The 18,359-nt window shown below is 36.5% G+C and overlaps 2 protein-coding genes across 8 annotated transcripts in view; one reads left to right on the top strand and one right to left on the bottom strand.

Annotated features, from left to right (window-relative positions):
* The window catches only part of NUP37 (nucleoporin 37), a 42,263-nt gene extending 31,682 nt beyond the window's left edge, over nt 1-10,581 (bottom strand). The window contains exons 1-3 of one of the 4 annotated variants that reach the window (XM_073900408.1): nt 10,478-10,581; nt 9,031-9,251; nt 1,058-1,182 (exon numbers count right to left, since the gene is read on the bottom strand). In XM_073900408.1, the coding sequence (XP_073756509.1) occupies nt 1,058-1,182; nt 9,031-9,186 (281 nt within the window). In that variant the 5' untranslated portion in view covers nt 9,187-9,251; nt 10,478-10,581. Of the gene's footprint in view, nt 1-1,057; nt 1,183-6,897; nt 6,963-9,030; nt 9,252-9,845; nt 9,912-10,477 lie in introns of those variants that run through there. The other 3 variants (XM_025882425.2, XM_025882426.2, XM_025882428.2) reach the window with 3 other exon arrangements.
* A 33-nt stretch (nt 10,582-10,614) lies between these two features.
* Nucleotides 10,615-18,359, top strand: part of PARPBP (PARP1 binding protein) — a 103,802-nt gene continuing 96,057 nt past the window's right edge. For all 4 annotated transcript variants that reach the window (XM_073900403.1, XM_025881319.2, XM_025881318.2 and 1 more), the window contains exons 1-2: nt 10,615-10,703; nt 13,689-13,844. In XM_073900403.1, the coding sequence (XP_073756504.1) occupies nt 13,692-13,844 (153 nt within the window). In that variant the 5' untranslated portion in view covers nt 10,615-10,703; nt 13,689-13,691. The remainder of the gene's footprint in view (nt 10,704-13,688; nt 13,845-18,359) is intronic.

The following is an 18,359-nucleotide window of genomic DNA, read 5'->3' as shown; positions in this document are numbered from 1 at the left end:
TAAGAGCTAAAAACTGGAAACTGCCCTGGTGTCTATTTAGAGGAGAATGGATAAACAAATAGTGGTATTTTATACCATGTAATGGAATACTTTTCAAAAATAAAAAGAATCACCAGTAGTTATAACATGAATAAATCTCAAAAACAAATGAGGCACAAAAAATACATTCTGCATGATTCCACTTATATGAAGTTCTTGAATAGGCAAAACTAATTTCTGAAAATTAGATTAATGGTTGCTTTAGCAGAAGATGGGGTAGAAGGATTGACTGGGAAGGAGCACAAAGAAACTTCTGAAGTGACAGAAATGCTATGTATTACCAGCATATGGGTTATACATGTGTATGCATGTCAACACTGATTAAATGGTACCCTCAGAAGTTGAGAATTTCACTATATGTGAATTATCCCTTAATTAAAAAAAATTAGGTTAGCTCAGTAAGGTTACTATATTGTTTACTAAAAGAAAGCATATCTTTTAGATTTGGTATCTGTGGAAGTGAGGTTAGTGTTTTGAACAAACATTAAACAACCTGACACATATTGCCTTTGTGAAGAAGCCCTCAGCAGGTATTGTCAAGATTTTTCTCAAAAAGGAACTGTTCTTTTCAAATGCTTTCATAAAAACCGAAGCCCAAGGATTAGAATTATAGTTTTATGTACTGTTAAACATGAAAATGTGATATTGGTCTGTGTGTGCAGCAGTAAGGTTCATTAATGACTCAATCAAATTTACTTACTTCAACAGAGTTGTATTTTCAGTAAGTGGTGAACTCAGTGAAGAATCTGTGTAGACTTCAAATGATTCGGGTAGAACTCAAGTAAAGAGCTCTGTAGTCAGGCCCCAACATATACTCAAGGCATCACTACCATGTTGCGTATTTCAATCACAAATTCAGATAATAAGTCTAAGTTATGAAATAATGGCTGATATTAAAATATCTAATACTGAAATTGGGGAAAACGGAAGTGGAGGGAAAAAAAGTCCTTATGATCAAAGGCTTCAGATCACTTAAAACAAAGAACATTAATACTGCACTTAATATTTTTAAACTTACTTGATTACTGGAGGCAATGAATCAAGTCTAGTTTCTGGGCTCCAAGCTATACCATCGACCCTGACTCCATGCTGAAACGTTCGTAGTGTTTTATATTGAAATCCTTCAATATCTGCTTCTTCCTCCTAAGCATACAGAGTAAATGTTTTAAGAAGTTATGAGAACAAACACTATAATATTCTGATTTTACCATAATGAAGACTTTATCAGGAGGTCATATATACTCTTTTGAGAAGATCAAAAACAGATTAGATATTGAGATTTAACTGGTTCACTGAACAATGACAATAAAAATAGCTAAAACTGTCTAAGCCTCATGGAAAACTCTCTAGGGCAACTAAAAACAAGCAGTAAACATATTTTCACATAGTATTATATATGGCACTATACATGTGTAAGATGTTACAAATTGTTCATCTGTTACAGACTATGAATAATGAATATGTTAATACAATCTGGTTAATTTAGTCTTTTGGATATAGGATTCTGGTTTAGATATTTAAAGCCAGTTTATTTACCTGCTTTGGTACTACTAAAATGATTTCAGTTTATCTTCATGGGAAGATGAGGAAAAAAAATGAATTTTGAAGAGTCATTTAGGTCTGGAAATAGGGATAATCACCTGAAAAACTTTCCCATTATAAAAATAATATAATGCCGCTATCTTAAGTACTTCTGTCCACATCCAAAAACTAACAGCTTCAGTTTGCAGGGCAAAAAGACAAAGTTTAGTGCCTGCACAAGGAAGGATGACTGGAGACTTCTGCATAGATCCAGGTCTTCTAAAGGGGAAGTAGAAAAAAAAAAACCCAAACCAAAAGTGCCATGCAAAATATCTACCTTGGGTGAAGGCTAAGAGAGAAAAGCCACTTACGAGAAATCTCTACCATTAGCTGGCCGTAACATGAGTCTGCAGATTGAATTCACATTATGTGCTCCAGAAAATGACAATTGATTTCAAAATGGTCATATGTTGGTAGTGGCCCAGAGCACCTGACAAAGGCAAATTCTCTTTGGATGAACTACCCCTACCCAGGTCTCAAAAAGTTCCCACAGATTTGGTTCAATCAAATATGATCTTACACACATGCACTCAAAGGTGAAAACAAAGAACCACAAACACAACAAGTATGAGTAAGCAACAAGAGATTACCAAAAATGATTAGGCAGATTTTAAAAAGAACCAAACAAAACTTTTAGATTAAAATATCACAATGGAAAAAAAAAAATCAATGCTTAGAGCAGCTAGGATACAGATTTGAAATTACTCAGAATGGAGCAGAGAGAAGACCCCCCCCAAAAAAAGTTAAAAGGGATTCAGTGAGAAGTTCCACCATGTATTTTATTTGGGTTGTAGAGGAGAGAATAGAGGGAATGAGAGAAAAGGCAGTATTTGAAGAGATAATGGCAAAGGACCCTCCATACTTGATGACAGACACCAATATATATATTTAGAAAGAACAATACATCCTAGACAGCTTAAATAAAAAGAAATCTGCAGGCAGATATAGTGCAACTTCAGAATACACACATAAACTCTGATACATATTTGTGTGTATGTGTATATACATATTGAGGGAGAGAGGGAGGGAGGGAGGGAGAAGAAAGCAGGGCGAGGGTGGGGATTTCAGCAACAACGGCCAGAAAAAAAAGAGGTTTCTTATACAAGAGATTTCCTATAAAAGAATTGGAACAACCATAGACTTCTTGGCACTAGACTTCTCAAAACAAATGCATAAAGATAGTGGAATAAGATCTTCAAAACAATGATAGAAAAAACTTTAGGACCATAAACACAAAACTGTTTTTCAAGAATGAAGCTGTATTAAAGATATTTTCAGAAAACCAAAACCAAAACTGAAGCATCAATAAACTCTCACTAGATTGTTTGATCTAAAGCAGAGGGTGGCAAACTACGACTGGGCCAAATTTGGCCTATGGCTTGGTTTTGTACAGCCCATGAACTGAGATTTATTTGAGAGAGCGAGCGAGCACAAGCAGGGGGAGCAGGAGAGGTAGAAGCAGGCTCCCCACTGAGCAGGGAGCCCTATGTGGGGCTGGACCCCAGGACCCTGGGATCATGACCTGAGCAGAAGGCAGGCGCTTAACCGACTCAGCCATCCAGGTGCCCCATCATTTTTATATTTTTAAGGAGTTGTAAAAAACAAAGAATAATTTGCAACAGGTACCATAAGTGGCTGGAAAAACCTAAAATATTTAGGCCATTTGGTCCTTTATATGAAAAATTTAGTAGTGAATTTTTTCTTGTAGTAAAGGATGTGCTTTCAGGTGAAGAAAAATGACCCCAGAAGGAAGGCCTGAGATGTAAGAACAGTGAGTAAAAAAAATCAAAGGCAAACAGATGGGTTAATCTAAACAAATATTAGCCCTATAAAACACAATTTGTGGGTTAAAATGAAAACAATTGAAAACTAAAATATGACATTAATATAAGTCTGAAGGGGGTGATAGTAGTTCAAGAGCCAAAAATCCTTATTTTGTTCATGAAGAAGTTAAAGATATTAATTTTGACTTTGTCTAATTAAGTATGCATGTTGAAGTGTCTTTGGTAACAAAAGAGAAACAGCATGCACAACCTCCAAATTATCAGGGAGGAAAACAATGAAAGGAGGTAACAAAACACAAACAGAAGACATAAGAATATGCATACTGGCAATGTTTTCAAGAGTAAAAAACTAAAAATAACCCAAATAGCCAATGGAAGAATAGACAGATTAATTATGGTATATTTGCATAATATACCATTCAACAACGAAAACAAATGAATTCTGACATGCAGGAATCTAACAAATACAATGTTAACACTAACACACTGTAGAAGAACATAATACAGAATTTCAATGATACAAAGTTTGAGACATGAAAAATATACTCATTTGCAACACCTACATTATGGTAACTCTATAAAGAAAAACAAAGAATCACCAACACAAAATTTCACACATGGTTACCACTTGGGGGTGAGTAGGAAAGGCAGTAAGGGAAGAACACCCAGAGGGATTCAAAGGAATTGCTAATGTTCCATTTCTTAAGCTGGGTAGTAGGTATCCAGGAATCTATTTTATTGCTCTTTATACCTTATATAGATAACATATATTTTAAAATACATTTTATAAGCTTAAAATATTGTAATTTAAAAATTGTTTTGTTATTTAAATAAATACCCTAACTGGGTCTCGAGACTACAGCAAAATTTTTCATGACAAATTTTCCCAAGGAATCCTCTGTATTAAGTGACTATAATTATCTTTTACAAGTTTATAGAATTATAAAATATCACCAGGGAAAAAAAATCCAGAGCAGGTGAAACTTATTTAATGGAATACATATGTCTACATAGATAGGAATATCATCTGAAGGCCTGTTCTAAGAATTCCATTCATCCTGAATCTAAATGCAGTTTTATTTGTACCTTAATTGAATCCTATTGAATGTGTTGATTTTTCAAGGATAAAATTTTAGTCTTTGGGATCCTAGCAAAGCCATTTCACAAATACATTGCACATGGGTTTTCTCTACATAGTTCAGATGCCCCTTGAAAAACAAATTTCAAACTTAGAGTTAACAGCAAAAAGTTTTTCCATAAATGAAAACAGGAAATAGAAATGTACTTATCAAGGAAAGAAAAACACTGTCAAATTTTATTACTTCATAATCTGTTTGTATAACTGTATAGCTAACAGCCAGATATGCCAAGGCAGCAACCACTAAGCAATTTTAAAATAAGGTTAAGAGCCTACTCATAGCTGACTTCATAGTTTGGGTTACATCTATTTTTCCACACTGGACAAATCAATCTTCTAAAAATGAAGTTTTTACCATCAAAACAACCATTACTTTGCTACTGTAACAACAGTGTTGACAATTAGGTCCTGTAATTTGTTACCCGAAGTATATATCGAGTTATTGGGTGGCCATGGAGATCAAGAAATCCCAGGGACTGTATAGCTTGAGCTTTATGTATTCCCAGTGAAACCTTTTTTCCTGGCAGCAATGTCTGCCACTGAGCCAACTAAAAGGCCAGGGTGTGTGTGTGTGTGGTATAGGCAGAGACAAATGCTATTTTGGGTTTAGTTTGGGGTGTAGGCAGTATTGTATAGGCAGGAAATTAAGATACTTTGGAAAACCTGCTACAACATAAATCGTTATAGAAGGCTCTGGCTTATTTGAGGTTGGGGCAAAGCCAGGTTGATGCAAGGGCTCTTCTAAGGGTTTGAAATTGGCAGGCCCTCTCATCACACCCAGTTAAGGCCAAATACAGAATTTTAGTCAGATGAGACTAAAGTTTACCTAGTCCGCTTCTTTCACCTCACACTTGAATTTATATAACATCTGGAGAAAGTTTGCATAACTCTTCTCTGAATACTCTCAGTGACAGGAAACTAGCAACTACTTGGGGGAGCTTAATCAACTCGGGGGGGGGGCGGGATAGTTCTAATTTGAAGAGCTCTCTTTAACATTAAACCCAAACCTGTTTTCATGTAAATTCTACTCATTGCTCCAAATTCTGCTCCCTGGAACCATATAGATGAAGTCTACTTCAGTGACGGCAAGTATTTGGCCACAGCTGATCTTAGGTGAACACACTCAAAAGAAGATTCAGCGTCAGTGTTAAAGCACTACAGGCCACAAATTCACTCAGACAGACTTGACAAATAACACAAAATACATTTACCATTCTGAGTCTAATCCCTCTTTCACATGACAGTTTTAAACATTTTAATACCATTCTGAAATGTCTTCAAATACATTATCGCATTTGCATCATAACATACACTGCTGAGAAATGAAGATTAAAGGATACAGAGCTATGCTGTCCAATATGGTAGCCACTAGCCACATGGGATGATTAAGCACTTGAAATACAGCTAGTTCCAACTGTGTATACTTTATAAAGTGCAAAATCCATACCAGATTTCAGACTTAGTATAAAAAGTATATAAAAATCTCATTCATTTTTTGTTGGTTACACATGAAATATTTTGGATACACTGGGTAAAATAATACATTAAAATTAATTTCATCTGGTTTTTACTTCTCATAATGTGGTTACTGTAACACTTAAATTTATATTTGGGCTCACATTGTATTTCTATCAGACAGCATTGAATTAACTCCTTTTGGCAGTTTAATCATTAAACTGATTCATGGTGAACAACCAGGTGACTAAAAACTGTAAGTCACAATTGTCTCTTCTAGCTTCAGTAGTGTATCATTTTAAGACTTTATTAAATTTTAGCTTATTTAACTTGGCACATTAATCCAATCTATTAAATACTTGAATTCTAAGCACAGTGTCTGGCATACAACAGGTGCTCAATGAATACTTGTTACGTAAAGTTTATCATCCAAAGCATTAGGTATCCTTCTCAGCTTCATGTTCTATATAAATTTAATGTGCTTGCTTAAATCAAATGTTCTCGAAATTCAAGTCCCCAATTCATTATTGGTGATCCTTTGAATAGACTTAGAAACTTTCATGTTCCCTCTACCCTTTGCACATAGGACTTCTTATAGCAGTTTTCTTACTGCATTGTTTTACACTTAAACATCTTGAGGTCAGGGTCTTTGCTTTTTTAACATAGGTATTACCAGTTCCCAGCACCTGATTTGCACTTAATACTTGACAAATACATGATACCAATTAATAGTACTATCATTCAGTTCAAATTTCCATCATATTCACAAGAACACCATAGAATTATTCTGAAAAATGCTTTGGTGAAATTTAAATCTTCTGTATTGACAGTGTTTTCCTGAGTCTTAGAATGAGGATTGCCTTTCCAACAGGAATGTGGAAAACTTTCAATTCAATTTACCTTTACTTTGTTTTTTCTCAGACAAGAGAGAAGCATGAAATTGGATGCTATGGAACTTGAAGATTCTAACATGAGAGAAGAGAAACAATGTTTAATAGTGTTTAATTAGATAACAAAATCATTTTAAAGGGAAGTGATAATTTATTATGAATCCCCAAGGGCAAATTAATTTATCATGAATCCCATTATGACTTGATTCTCCTCCAGAACTGTTTGAACTATGGTTTCAACCTATCTGAAGAGCAGCATCAAAGGAAAAGAACAGGGGTTTAGAAACGGGGTCTACAGCTTGTTTTTTCCTTTACTAGTCTCACACATCCCTGAACTTCCTTGAAGTACAACACAAACTCTATGAGGATGGGGACAGTTGCTTAATTTTATTGCCAGTACTTGGCACAGAAACGTGCCAAGTTAATAAAATCCAATTCTTTATGTAGTTTGGCTGTAAGACCTAGACTGCCAATGTGACAGGTCTGAGGATCAACAAGGACAATGTACATGACATGACAGAGCAATACAAATGTTTTTTGCTAGTTCTTTCTTCTTTTTCTCTCTGCCACTCATCACCTCTGGCTTTCTTTTTTCCTGATTTTTTTCTCCCTTCTTGACTTTCTCATTTCTTAGCTGAACATAAATTAGAGATAAAACATATTTTTTCAGTATTTTTTAACACAATTCTGTGTTCAGTTACTAATTTTAAAAGTAATGAAGTAGAGTTAGTGTCAGCTGTAGGGAGTTGCTTTATTCTTTTGTGGGTTAGTAGCCTGCACCAGAAAAATAGTTTTCCCTCATTCTTTTTTAAGAGTGTGTTATATTATTTCTCCTAATCATGTGGACTTTTTATGATCCTAACCAAGTAGTCCAGCTAACATCAGGCTATGGGTCACTTAGCCTGAAAGCTAGCAATTCTTACTCCAACCCTAACAGACAACGTGGGGCAATGTAAGAGCTCTTGTATTCTACTCAGACACCAAAAAACCAAAGCCTTTCATACTTTCTCCTTAGGATAAATATGCATGCAGTCTAATTTTGTTTAACTTTATTTAATGCACTGTAAAATGCTAAACTGCATTTATGTCAAAACACCAAAATAAAATACTGAACTGCCTGAGTAAAAGAGGAAATAATAATGTTTATAATAGTACCACATTAGTGGTAAAGTTACTTTAAATCTTTGAAAACTGATCACTGCCAAATTACCTGATTAATCTTGAGAAATATTGTTTTATGAATAATATTCTGGTAAACAAAGGATTAGCCAAGATTTCTGCATTGTTTACACTCTTTCACATGTGGAACTAGCTTTCCTGTGAGAAAACATGGTGTGTCCTCACCACAAAGCAATCTTGCTTTGGTGATTATATATGGGCCAGTGCTGGGGGGAAACACTGACTAAATTAATGACAGTTAAAACATATATATATATAAAACATGCCAGATGCCTTCCAGGAACTTCACATGATGTACTAATTACATTCTCATAAGACCCTATTAAGTATTATTTTCCTCATTTTTATAGAAGAGAGGTTAAGTACCTGTTCGAGGTCATATAGCTATTAACAGGTAAAGCCAGGCAGGAGTAAAAACCCTGGCATTTTGGGCTCCAGAGTTCACTGTCTTAATGACTATGCTAAATTGCCTGTTCAATTAATAGGGTCCCATACTTTGTATACTCTGGATGTATGCTTTAGATGTATAAAAAGTATGAGAGCATACTAATACAAAACCTGAATATCATGACAGCTGTAAAATCTCCTGGAGGATTATTTTTTAGGCTTGTTTCCTATATCACAGTGGAATGTAGAAAAACTGGATTAAGTAATTACTTAGGTCTCATTTGTTTTCTCTGTACATACCAAATGTTCAGTTAGTCACAACCTTCAATTACCAGAATATTCCATTTCTAATCACGAGGCAAAAGAGAAGCCTCATAGTCTTTTTTTTTCACTACCTATTTAATGTTTGCACAAATCTCAGGCATATATTACTGGAAATATCTTCCTCTGTAGTTCACATCATTTTTTTCTTACATTCAAACTCAATATGCTTTCCAGGTTTAGCCAGTTTACCAAGGTTTGTCTTTTTAACCAGTGAAATAGCTTCACTGTCATTCACTGAGTTTTGTACACTAACCTGAAATGTACACATGCCAACCACCACATAATTACCGCCACCATAGGCAATTAGGTTTCCTGAATCCCCACTGTCAAAGGGATTAAATTCTACCACATGCACATAATCTTCACAATCCACAGTGTAGGCAGCATTTCTTGTGGCATCTTGCTTCATCTTGTATGTCAATACTTGAGCAGTTGTAAAAATAAAATAGCCTTCTACCGGACAAGGTCACGGAACTGTGGATTACAGCACATACATAGTTAGACAGAAACCATCAAAGTGTCAGTCACTTTCAGCAAATGAATGAAAATAAGGACATGGTATTTCATATGCCAGAGACAGCTAAAAAAAAAATCAAGTACTTCTTTAAATACTTTATGAATAATACCTGTAGAATAAATCATAATATCCTGTTTAGATTAACTAAAAGATAGTCCTTGAAGATGTAATCACTTTAGTAAATATACTCATAAAAAATTAATGATAGTTAACATTTACAGAGCACTGACACCTAATACTTGCAAACCTAAGCGGAGGCAAATGGCTCTCATTTTACAGAAGAGGAAATCGAGGCTTTAATAGGTTAGTTAGCTGCCAAGCTCGTAAGAAGAGACAGCATTTGAAATACTTTACTATGTGTTGGACACCAGTGCTAGAGAAGAAAAACAGCCCTCCGCCTTGAAGATCACAATATCCGGTAATAGTTATGATTCAGTGTGAAAAGCACAATAACATAAGCAGATCCAAAATATAAGATCTGGAGAAAGGAGCGCCAAAATGCGTGATATAAAAATGATATTCATAAAACCAGGCACAAAACTTCAACCAACCTGTTATGGCCTGGTGTGCACTCTGGAAGTAGCATTCCCAGATGAGACTTAGGGATCTAAAGAGGTCTTCCCCCCCACCCCCCCTTAATTGTATGCAGTTGTCCTGAGAATAGCTGGGCTCAGTTAACTAACACATCAAGACCTGATAAGTATTTACGGAGAATCAGTTGAATCCCACCTGAGGGAGCCTATAAACTAGTAGCCATACGAGTGGGAATCCAGGACTGGACATCTGTTAAGGGTGACCAGCAGGTGGATGCCCTTAGAGGCACAGTGGTGTGGGAAGTGGAAAAGATGCAAGGTCAGGAAACTCGGTCCCCTTATTGCTTGTTAAACTGCCCAGTCTCACTACATTTTCAGGGTTTCACTGCACACGGTGGGCTGGACTTGCCCTCTAAAACTGGAAGGGCAGAACAGGGAGGAAACAACTGAAGTGCCCGCAAAGCGCCGCAACGCCTCTCCCAGAGAGGTAAGTCCCGCGAGACCCCGCTACCACCTCCCGAAGCCCGAGGTCAGAGGGAAAAGAGGTGGGGTACGGCGCAGGAAAGAAGGAACTCGCAAGAATAGGAAGGGATCCCTGGGCGGCCAGCAGCAAAGCGGCGCGAACCCTTAGGTTCCCGCGCGGTACGCACCGGGGGCGTCGGGAAGTGGCGAGAAGGAAGCCGGTCTCCGCGGGCGCGGACCGCGGCGCGCGCCGACTCTGCTTCCGGGTCAGAGGGCGGAAGAGGCGATTGGCTCGCGAGCCTTCCCGGGAGATTTAAAATATAACTCACGACGGACTCTTACAGCTTCTAGACTGCAGCCCGGTAGGACGATTCTTCAGTCCAGTCTGCACCTACTAGGTCTATCCCGAGTGAGGTGAGTCTCATCTCTTGCTTGCCCGCCTGTTACACTTTAATTTGTGATTCAGGCCGGGGCTGGTGAGAGATTTTCGGTGACAACTACGTGACTGTCTAGTGGTTTTGCTCTGGAGTCTGGTTGGGTTTGGGGGTGTTGAAGAATTCACAATATCTAGTGATGAATAGAGCTAGAAGGTCCTGAGGAATCATCTGCGCACTGGAAACCTGGGGCCCGTAGAGACCTACTTAGGTTCATTGCGTTGGCAGGAGATCAGGGTTCTAATTCCAAGACGCGCAGACTCCAGTTCCACTACTTTCGCCCTCTCCCTGTTATATTCTCCCGAAGAATGTTTAGAATCTGCACTCTGACGATGATAGCACCGACTGCCTTTTTTTTTAAATTGAGCACCTATTAAGTGAATGGCACTAGGTGGATTTTTACTTGTGTCTGATAGTTTTATGAGGTAAGATATCTTTTATATTTAAGGAAATTTATGTTCATCAGAGATTTTAAATACTGAAGGGCATACATCTTATAAATTGGGTGCCAGGATGTGGGCCCTGAATATCTGGCTCAAAAATTCTTTTACCATCTCACACTCTCCAGTGATAATTTCCTGTCTCACAATTTTTGCTCCAGTGCAGTTTGGAATCCAGTTTTTTTTTTTTTTTTAACAAGTATTTATTATCATTGCCACCTTCTACTCTTTTTGTATAGGGCAGCCTGACATTGGGAGTGCTTGCATCTTCATTATCTCATTGATTTCTCATAACTGGCTAGAAGATATTCCTATTTTCTATATGATGATACTTTCACCTAGGCAGTCAGTTGTAATGCTTATTGCCTAGGCTTATACAGCCAGCTGGCTGCTGAAAGAGCTGAGACTAGACCAGAGTTGGCAAACTAGGACACTACTTGGTTTTGTGTAGCCAGTTCCTGAGCTAAGAATAGATTTTACATGTTTGAATACTTGAAACAAAAACAAAAGGATAATATTTTGTGACCTGTGAAAATTATATAAAAGTTAATTTCAGTTTCCATAAAGTTTTGTTGAAGCACAGCTATGCTCATATGTTTATGTGTTGTCTGTGGCTATTTTCACACAGCAAGGTCAAGTTGAATAGTTGTGACAGAGACTGTATGCTTTGCACTCCTTAAATATTTACTATTTGGCCCTTTCCAACAAGTGTGCTGACACTTGGATGAGACTGTTGGCTTTATTTTTTTTTAAGATTTCATTTATTTATATGAGAGAGAGAGAGAACGAGCAGTGGGGAGGGGCAGAGGGAGAGAGAGAGAGAAGCAGACTTCCCGCTGAGGAGGAAGCCCGATGATGTGGGGCTTGATCCCAGGACCCTGAGATTATGACCTGAGCCACCCAGGCGCCCTGAGACTGTTGGCTTTTTTATGTGTCAGACACTGTGCTAAAAGCTAAACTTGTATTTATGTCATTTACTTTTCACAAAACCCTGTGAGATAGGAACTATTATTATTTTTGTTTTCAGTACAAGGAAGCTGATGCAGGGAAGGTGACATAACTTGTTATAGATCTCACAGCTAGTAAGTGGTGCAGCCACGATTCAGAACAGTCTAATTCTTGACTAGTTTTCATTCTTAGCAATCTGAACTCATATTACTTTTAATTTTTTAAAAGATTTTATTTATTTATTATTTAGAGAGAAAGAGAGAGAGGGTGGGTGCACATGTGAGCATGGAAGAGGGGCAGAGGGGAAGGGAGAGAGAGAATCTAAAGTCAGACTATGTGATTTGGAGCTCTGGGTGGGGCTGGATCTTAGGACCCTGAGATCATGAGCTGAGCTGAAATCAAGAGTGGGTCACTTAACTGAGCCACCCATGCACTCCAGAACTCTTAATACTTGTAAAGAGTACCCTAAATAATTTAGTACTAAAGATTTTTTTCAGGCAAACTGATCATATCACTGAAGCATTACTTCTTCACTTTTTTTTTCTTTTAAGAAATGAGGGTGATATTTTGAAGAGAAATATAACTTTTAGCTATTTACTAGATTGTAAAGATGCTGAACAAAATCAGCAAAGAGACAAGCTATATGGGGAGAAGGTGCATGGGGTAAAGTCCTGGGGAGATCAGGCATAAACTTCCAAAAGTCCTCTCTTAGTGGAGTCACACAGGACATGCCTAAATCCTCCAACAACAAATTGTGACAAGTTATATGAAATGTTGTCTGTCAGGGAAGCTCTTTAGAGACTCAGTGTCCAGGGTACTGATGTAGGCATCCTCAATCTATATTACAAAATTCCAGACTCAGAAGAAAAGCATGTGTTCAGCATAAACTATATTATTTGTATAAACAGGTTAGCTACAGTGAGCCACTCTTACTGGAAAATCTCCTGAATTCTAAGTTTCCAGGTGCAGCCAAGGGTCAACCATGTAAGCAGTCCTTTCAAAAGATAGACATCAGGCCTGCTGCTTTAACTCTTCTTGTGAGCCTTTTGAGCTCTAGGCTTGAAACCCCCATGATGTCATTCTTCCATATCAGTTGGTCAAATCAAGTTACCAGACTAATCCATATTTAAAGGGTGGAAAAATAAACCACTTCTTTTGAGACAGTATAGGGATAGGAGGAAATTGGCACCCCCCCTTTTTTTTGGCAGTCTACCACACATATTACCATCTATCTCAAAACAAATATTTTGAAAATACAACTTTAATTAGCTATGTCTGTGTCTATAGATATAAGTTTATAGAATTTGCATATCTGTTTTGTATGCATTTTCAGATTGAAGGTTGGATTTTGTTATTTCAAAAGATTTGGCTTAAGAAAAATAAAGGAGAGGAATATATGATTGGGCAGAAATTGCATTGTTCTGTTTTCCTAAATTTAATTAAAAGGAATCTTAGTAAATATGAAATGACCTCTCGTTCACTACTTATTTTTCTCTAACTCTGCTCCCTTACACATGTTAAATATTAGTTTCCAATTAAAATAAGGTTTTTAACATTGCATTTTGTCCTACTTTCAGAGGATGGCTGAGCTTAATCAGAAGTCTATCTTGGATATGATTAAAGAGTTCAGGAGGAATTGGCACACTCTTTGTAACTCTGAGAGAACTACTGTATGTGGTGCAGACTCCATGCTCCTGGCATTGCAGCTTTCCATGGCAGAGAACAACAAACAGGTTAGTAGACTATATTTAGGTTTACTTTTTTTTAAGTGAGTTTTGGTAGCTGCTTACTTTAATTATATTTATTTTTTTGCAATATATGCCCTCCTATGATAATATCAATACACCATTTTCAAAAATGCCTCTGCATGTCTATGTCAGAATATTACAATTGGATTTGAAATGATTTGCTTCAAAATTAAGGTCTTCATACGGATAATATAATGTAGGACATACACATTCCATGTTTAATTTGAAGTCTTAAACATGCAACTGTTATTAAGGTTAAAAATATTTTTATTTATGATTTCTTTAAAAAGTTCTAGAAGGCACACATAAATAATGTTTATTTTAATATAATCAAAGTATTTTATGACTAATTTCAAACTCTGGTATAGATTGATTATTCCTAAGCCAGGCTATGAATCAGAATCTCTTGGGAGGGTTTTTTTAAACAATACTGGCTTCTGTGCTTCGGTCTTGGAAATTCTGATTCTCCTAATCTGCACTGAGACTCTGGAAATTGTCTTTTTAAAATCTTTTCTTAATCTGATCCTTATGTAGTTGGCTTGGACCAAACTAGCTTTTGGAATGAGCTATACATAAAGGGCTTGAGGTGTTTAGATGAGAAAAGGATGAATATAGGCTGGAATGGTAAGAAAATGACTTCAACATATTGGATTTCAGGTAGTATACTTAAAGGAGGGGAACTCTTTGGATGGGCATGTTTTAAAGAAGGGATGAGGGAAGGGAAAAATCAGTTAAGAAGCATCCAAGGGGATCAAAGTCTTGATGGTTTGAAGATAGTAAAGGAGATTGTCTTGACCAGAGAAGATATTTGAAGTGTGGAATAGTTTCAGTGGGTCTATTGGGCTAGATAGTGAAATGACATTCTGATGAATTATTTTAATCCTATATGTCAATAGTTCCCAGATTTTTATTTTATTTTTTTAATAGTTCCCAGATTTTTAGATTTCATACACCAATAAAATTTCCAAAAAAAATATTAGACATTGACAGATTTGAACATTTCTCATTTTGGCAAACAAGGCCATTGAGAAAAAATAGTTACTAGAACCATCATTTTGAAAAAGGAGGAGAATTTTAATGCCTAAAAATTTGGAATTGTAAACTCTTAAAATAAGAGTTAGTTTTTACTACACATGGCAGTTGGCAGTGTTGTGTGTTTAAAACAGTATATATTAAAATAAAGTTTGAACATAGATTTTGATAAAATTCTATCTTGCATAGTTATTCTTTTAACAAATATTTGAATTTTTACTATGTACTGGACATTATTCTAAACATTCTGAGGGAAATCTCTGCTTTTATGGCATTAATCTAGTGAGAAGAGACAGATAATACTCTAATAAATAAGATATTTGGTATTTTAGGTCATAAGTACTACAGAGAAAAATAAAAAAGAGATGTAGTTAAGGATTGTATAGGGTTTGGGGTGAAAGAGTTCTTGGCAATGGGAATTTTTGTGGGAAGGGATTACGAGGCAAAGGGAACAGCCAATGCAAGGGCCCTGAGGTGGGAATATGCCTGGGCATGTTCAAGGAACAGCAAAGAGGCCTATCCAGCTGTTTATATACATGTTAAATGTTTATTTCTTCCCTTTCTCTCCCTTCTGGAGATGTATTCCTTTTCTATTTTTTTTTTTTTTTTAAGCTCCTTTGTGCCAGGCATTGTGATAAGTGTTGGGGTTAAAATGGTGAGCAAAACCAGACATGGCTCCTGCCTAGCTTATTGCCTAGTGAGTGAGGTAGACATTTAGTAGAGAAAAATACAAATAAATGCAAAATTATAGCTGTGAGAAGAGGTATATGATGCCATGAGACCAAGGAGTTGACTTGGTTGGAGAGATCAAGTTGAACTGTAAAGGAAGGAGAAGAGTTAACTAGGCAGAGTGGGGGGCAAGATGCTAAGGATGAAGGACCAGCATATGCAGCGGCCCTGGGCAGGACACTGCAGAGAGATTTGAGAAAATGCCAAAGAACCAGTGTAGCTGAGGGTGGTGGTTGTGGTTACATGCCCCATTTGTCTGTTTGTTGTTTTTAATCAAAGTCATTGTTAAAAATCAATTTTATATAGGTATGTTGAAGAAAAAAAATGGAAGTCACACTTTTTGGCCCTTGTGTTTAAAAAAAAAAGTTACACGTCTAGAAAAGTCAGAAGAATAGTATACTGAATTCCTTTATGCCCTTCACTTAATTCATCAATTAATATTTTGCCACCTTTTCATCATTCTTTTAATATTTTTGTATGTGTATATAATATAGATACATAAACATACACAGGTATATATCATACACATGCATACATATTATTCATATTACTCTGTAGGAACCATTCTATGGTAAGTAGTGGACATCCTGAGTCTTTATCCTTAGACACTCTTGGTATTGTACATTCTGTGGGTTTTGACAAATATATAAGACATGTATGCATCTTTATAGTATTTATAGAATTGTTTCACTGACGAAAATCCTCTCTGCTCCACTTATTTATCCTTCCCTCTCACCAACCCCTGGCAACTGCTGATCTTTTAACTGTCAGCATTGTTTTGCCTTTTTCGGAATGTCATGTAGTTGGAATCGGGAAGTATATAGCCTTTTCAGATTGACGTCTATCACTTTCTTTCAGATGCATTTATAGTTCCTCCAGGTCTTTTCATGGCTTGATAGCTCATTTCTTTTCAGTTTTCAGCAGTGAATAATATTCCTCTGTATGAATGTAAATATTGTAAATATTTATGTAAATTTAAATATGAATGTAAATAAATATTCATTTTCCTTTTACTTTTCTTCCAAACAATGTTCAATAAGATATTCAATATTTAATAGCTTTTTAGTTTAATAATTATTGGATATTGTTATCTTTTTTAAAATTTTTATTGTTATGTTAATCACCATACATTACATCATTAGTTTTTGATGTAGTGTTCCATGATTCATTGTTTGTGCATAACACCCAGTGCTCCACGCAGAACGTGCCCTCCTTAATACCCATCACCAGGCTAACCCATCCTCCCACCCCCCTCCCCTCTAGAACCCTCAGTTTGTTTTTCAGAGTCCATCATCTCTCATGGTTCTTCTCCCCCTCTGATTCCCCCCTTCATTCTTCCCCTCCTGCTATCTTCTTCTTTTTTTTTCTTAACATATATTGCATTATTTGTTTCAGAGGTACAGATTTTATTTTTACATAATCTCTACACCCAACTTGTACTTACAACCCCGAGATTAAGAGTCGCATGCTCTATTGACTAAGCCAGCCACGCGCCCCTGTTATCATCTATCCTCTTTATTTCCAAGAGCTCTTTTTTGTTCTGTCTTTTTGAAATATCATACTATTCTTGCCTCAAGCATATATTTTTCCTTTGAGACTATTAATGATATTTTTTTGAGGTTTTATTGCATAATCTGTATTCAAGTTTCTTGTTTTATTAGTCTTACTTAGGAAGAATTTTTATTCTTCCTATCAGAGACTTTCTTCATGATGATCCTTGACCATGCACTTATATTTAAGTGGATCACTAAAATGCTTACCGGAGACTCTGCATGGAGTGTTAGGGGTTGTCAGTCTGATCTGACTGGGCTGTTTGGCTGGGAAACATCTGATGCCTATCCCTTTTAGAACAGTTTTTTCAGAAAAGAGTCTTTACACAAATGGTGTAAAGTTGAGTTGCCAATGTGTTGGGTGCTTGAAAGAAGTATGAGTATTTAGAATATAAGTGGTCATGTGATTCCTGTTGTTTTCATTTGGGTACTCTTGTTTTCACCTGCACTCTTCAGTTCAGAGACTCTATTTTACCCTCTCCAGGGAACAAACCCCCAATTTTTTGCCAAAGTGGTTGACTGTTCTCCCCTTTCTTAGCAGAAATTAATTATTAGGCAAAAGTTTAAATGAATATACACTAACAATAAGACAGAAGAGAGAAATTAAGGAGTTGATCCCATTTACAATTGCACCAAAAGCCATAAGATACCTAGGAATAAACCTAACCAAAGAGGCAAAGGATCTGTACTCAGAAAACTATGGAATACTTATGAAAGAAATTGAGGAAGACACAAAGAAATGGAAAAACGTTCCATGCTCATGGATTGGAAGAACAAATATTGTTAAAATGTCTATGCTACCTAGAGCAATCTATACATCCAGTACAATCCCTAACAAAATACCATCGACATTTTTCACAGAGCTGGACAAATAATCCTAAAATTTGTATGGGACGAGAAAAGACCCATAATAGCCAAAGGAATGTTAAAAAGAAAACCAAAGCCGGTAGCATCACAATTCCAGACTTCAAACTCTATTACAAAGCTGTAGTCATCAAGAAAGTATGGTAGTGGCACAAAAACGGACACGTAGATCAGTGGAGCGGAATAGAGAGTCCAGAAATGGACCCTCAACTCTATGGTCAACTAATCTTTGACAAAGCAGGAAAAAATAACCAATGGAAAAAGTCTCTTCAATAAATGGTGTTGGGAAAATTGGATAGCTACATGCAGAATGAAACTGGACCAT

Source organism: Callorhinus ursinus, unplaced genomic scaffold, assembly GCF_003265705.2.
Source record: "Callorhinus ursinus isolate GAN/ISIS: 27379988/994484 unplaced genomic scaffold, GSC_fseal_2.0 scaffold14, whole genome shotgun sequence".
Taxonomy (NCBI): domain Eukaryota; kingdom Metazoa; phylum Chordata; class Mammalia; order Carnivora; family Otariidae; genus Callorhinus; species Callorhinus ursinus.
This window is presented reverse-complemented; position numbering and strand designations above follow the sequence as displayed.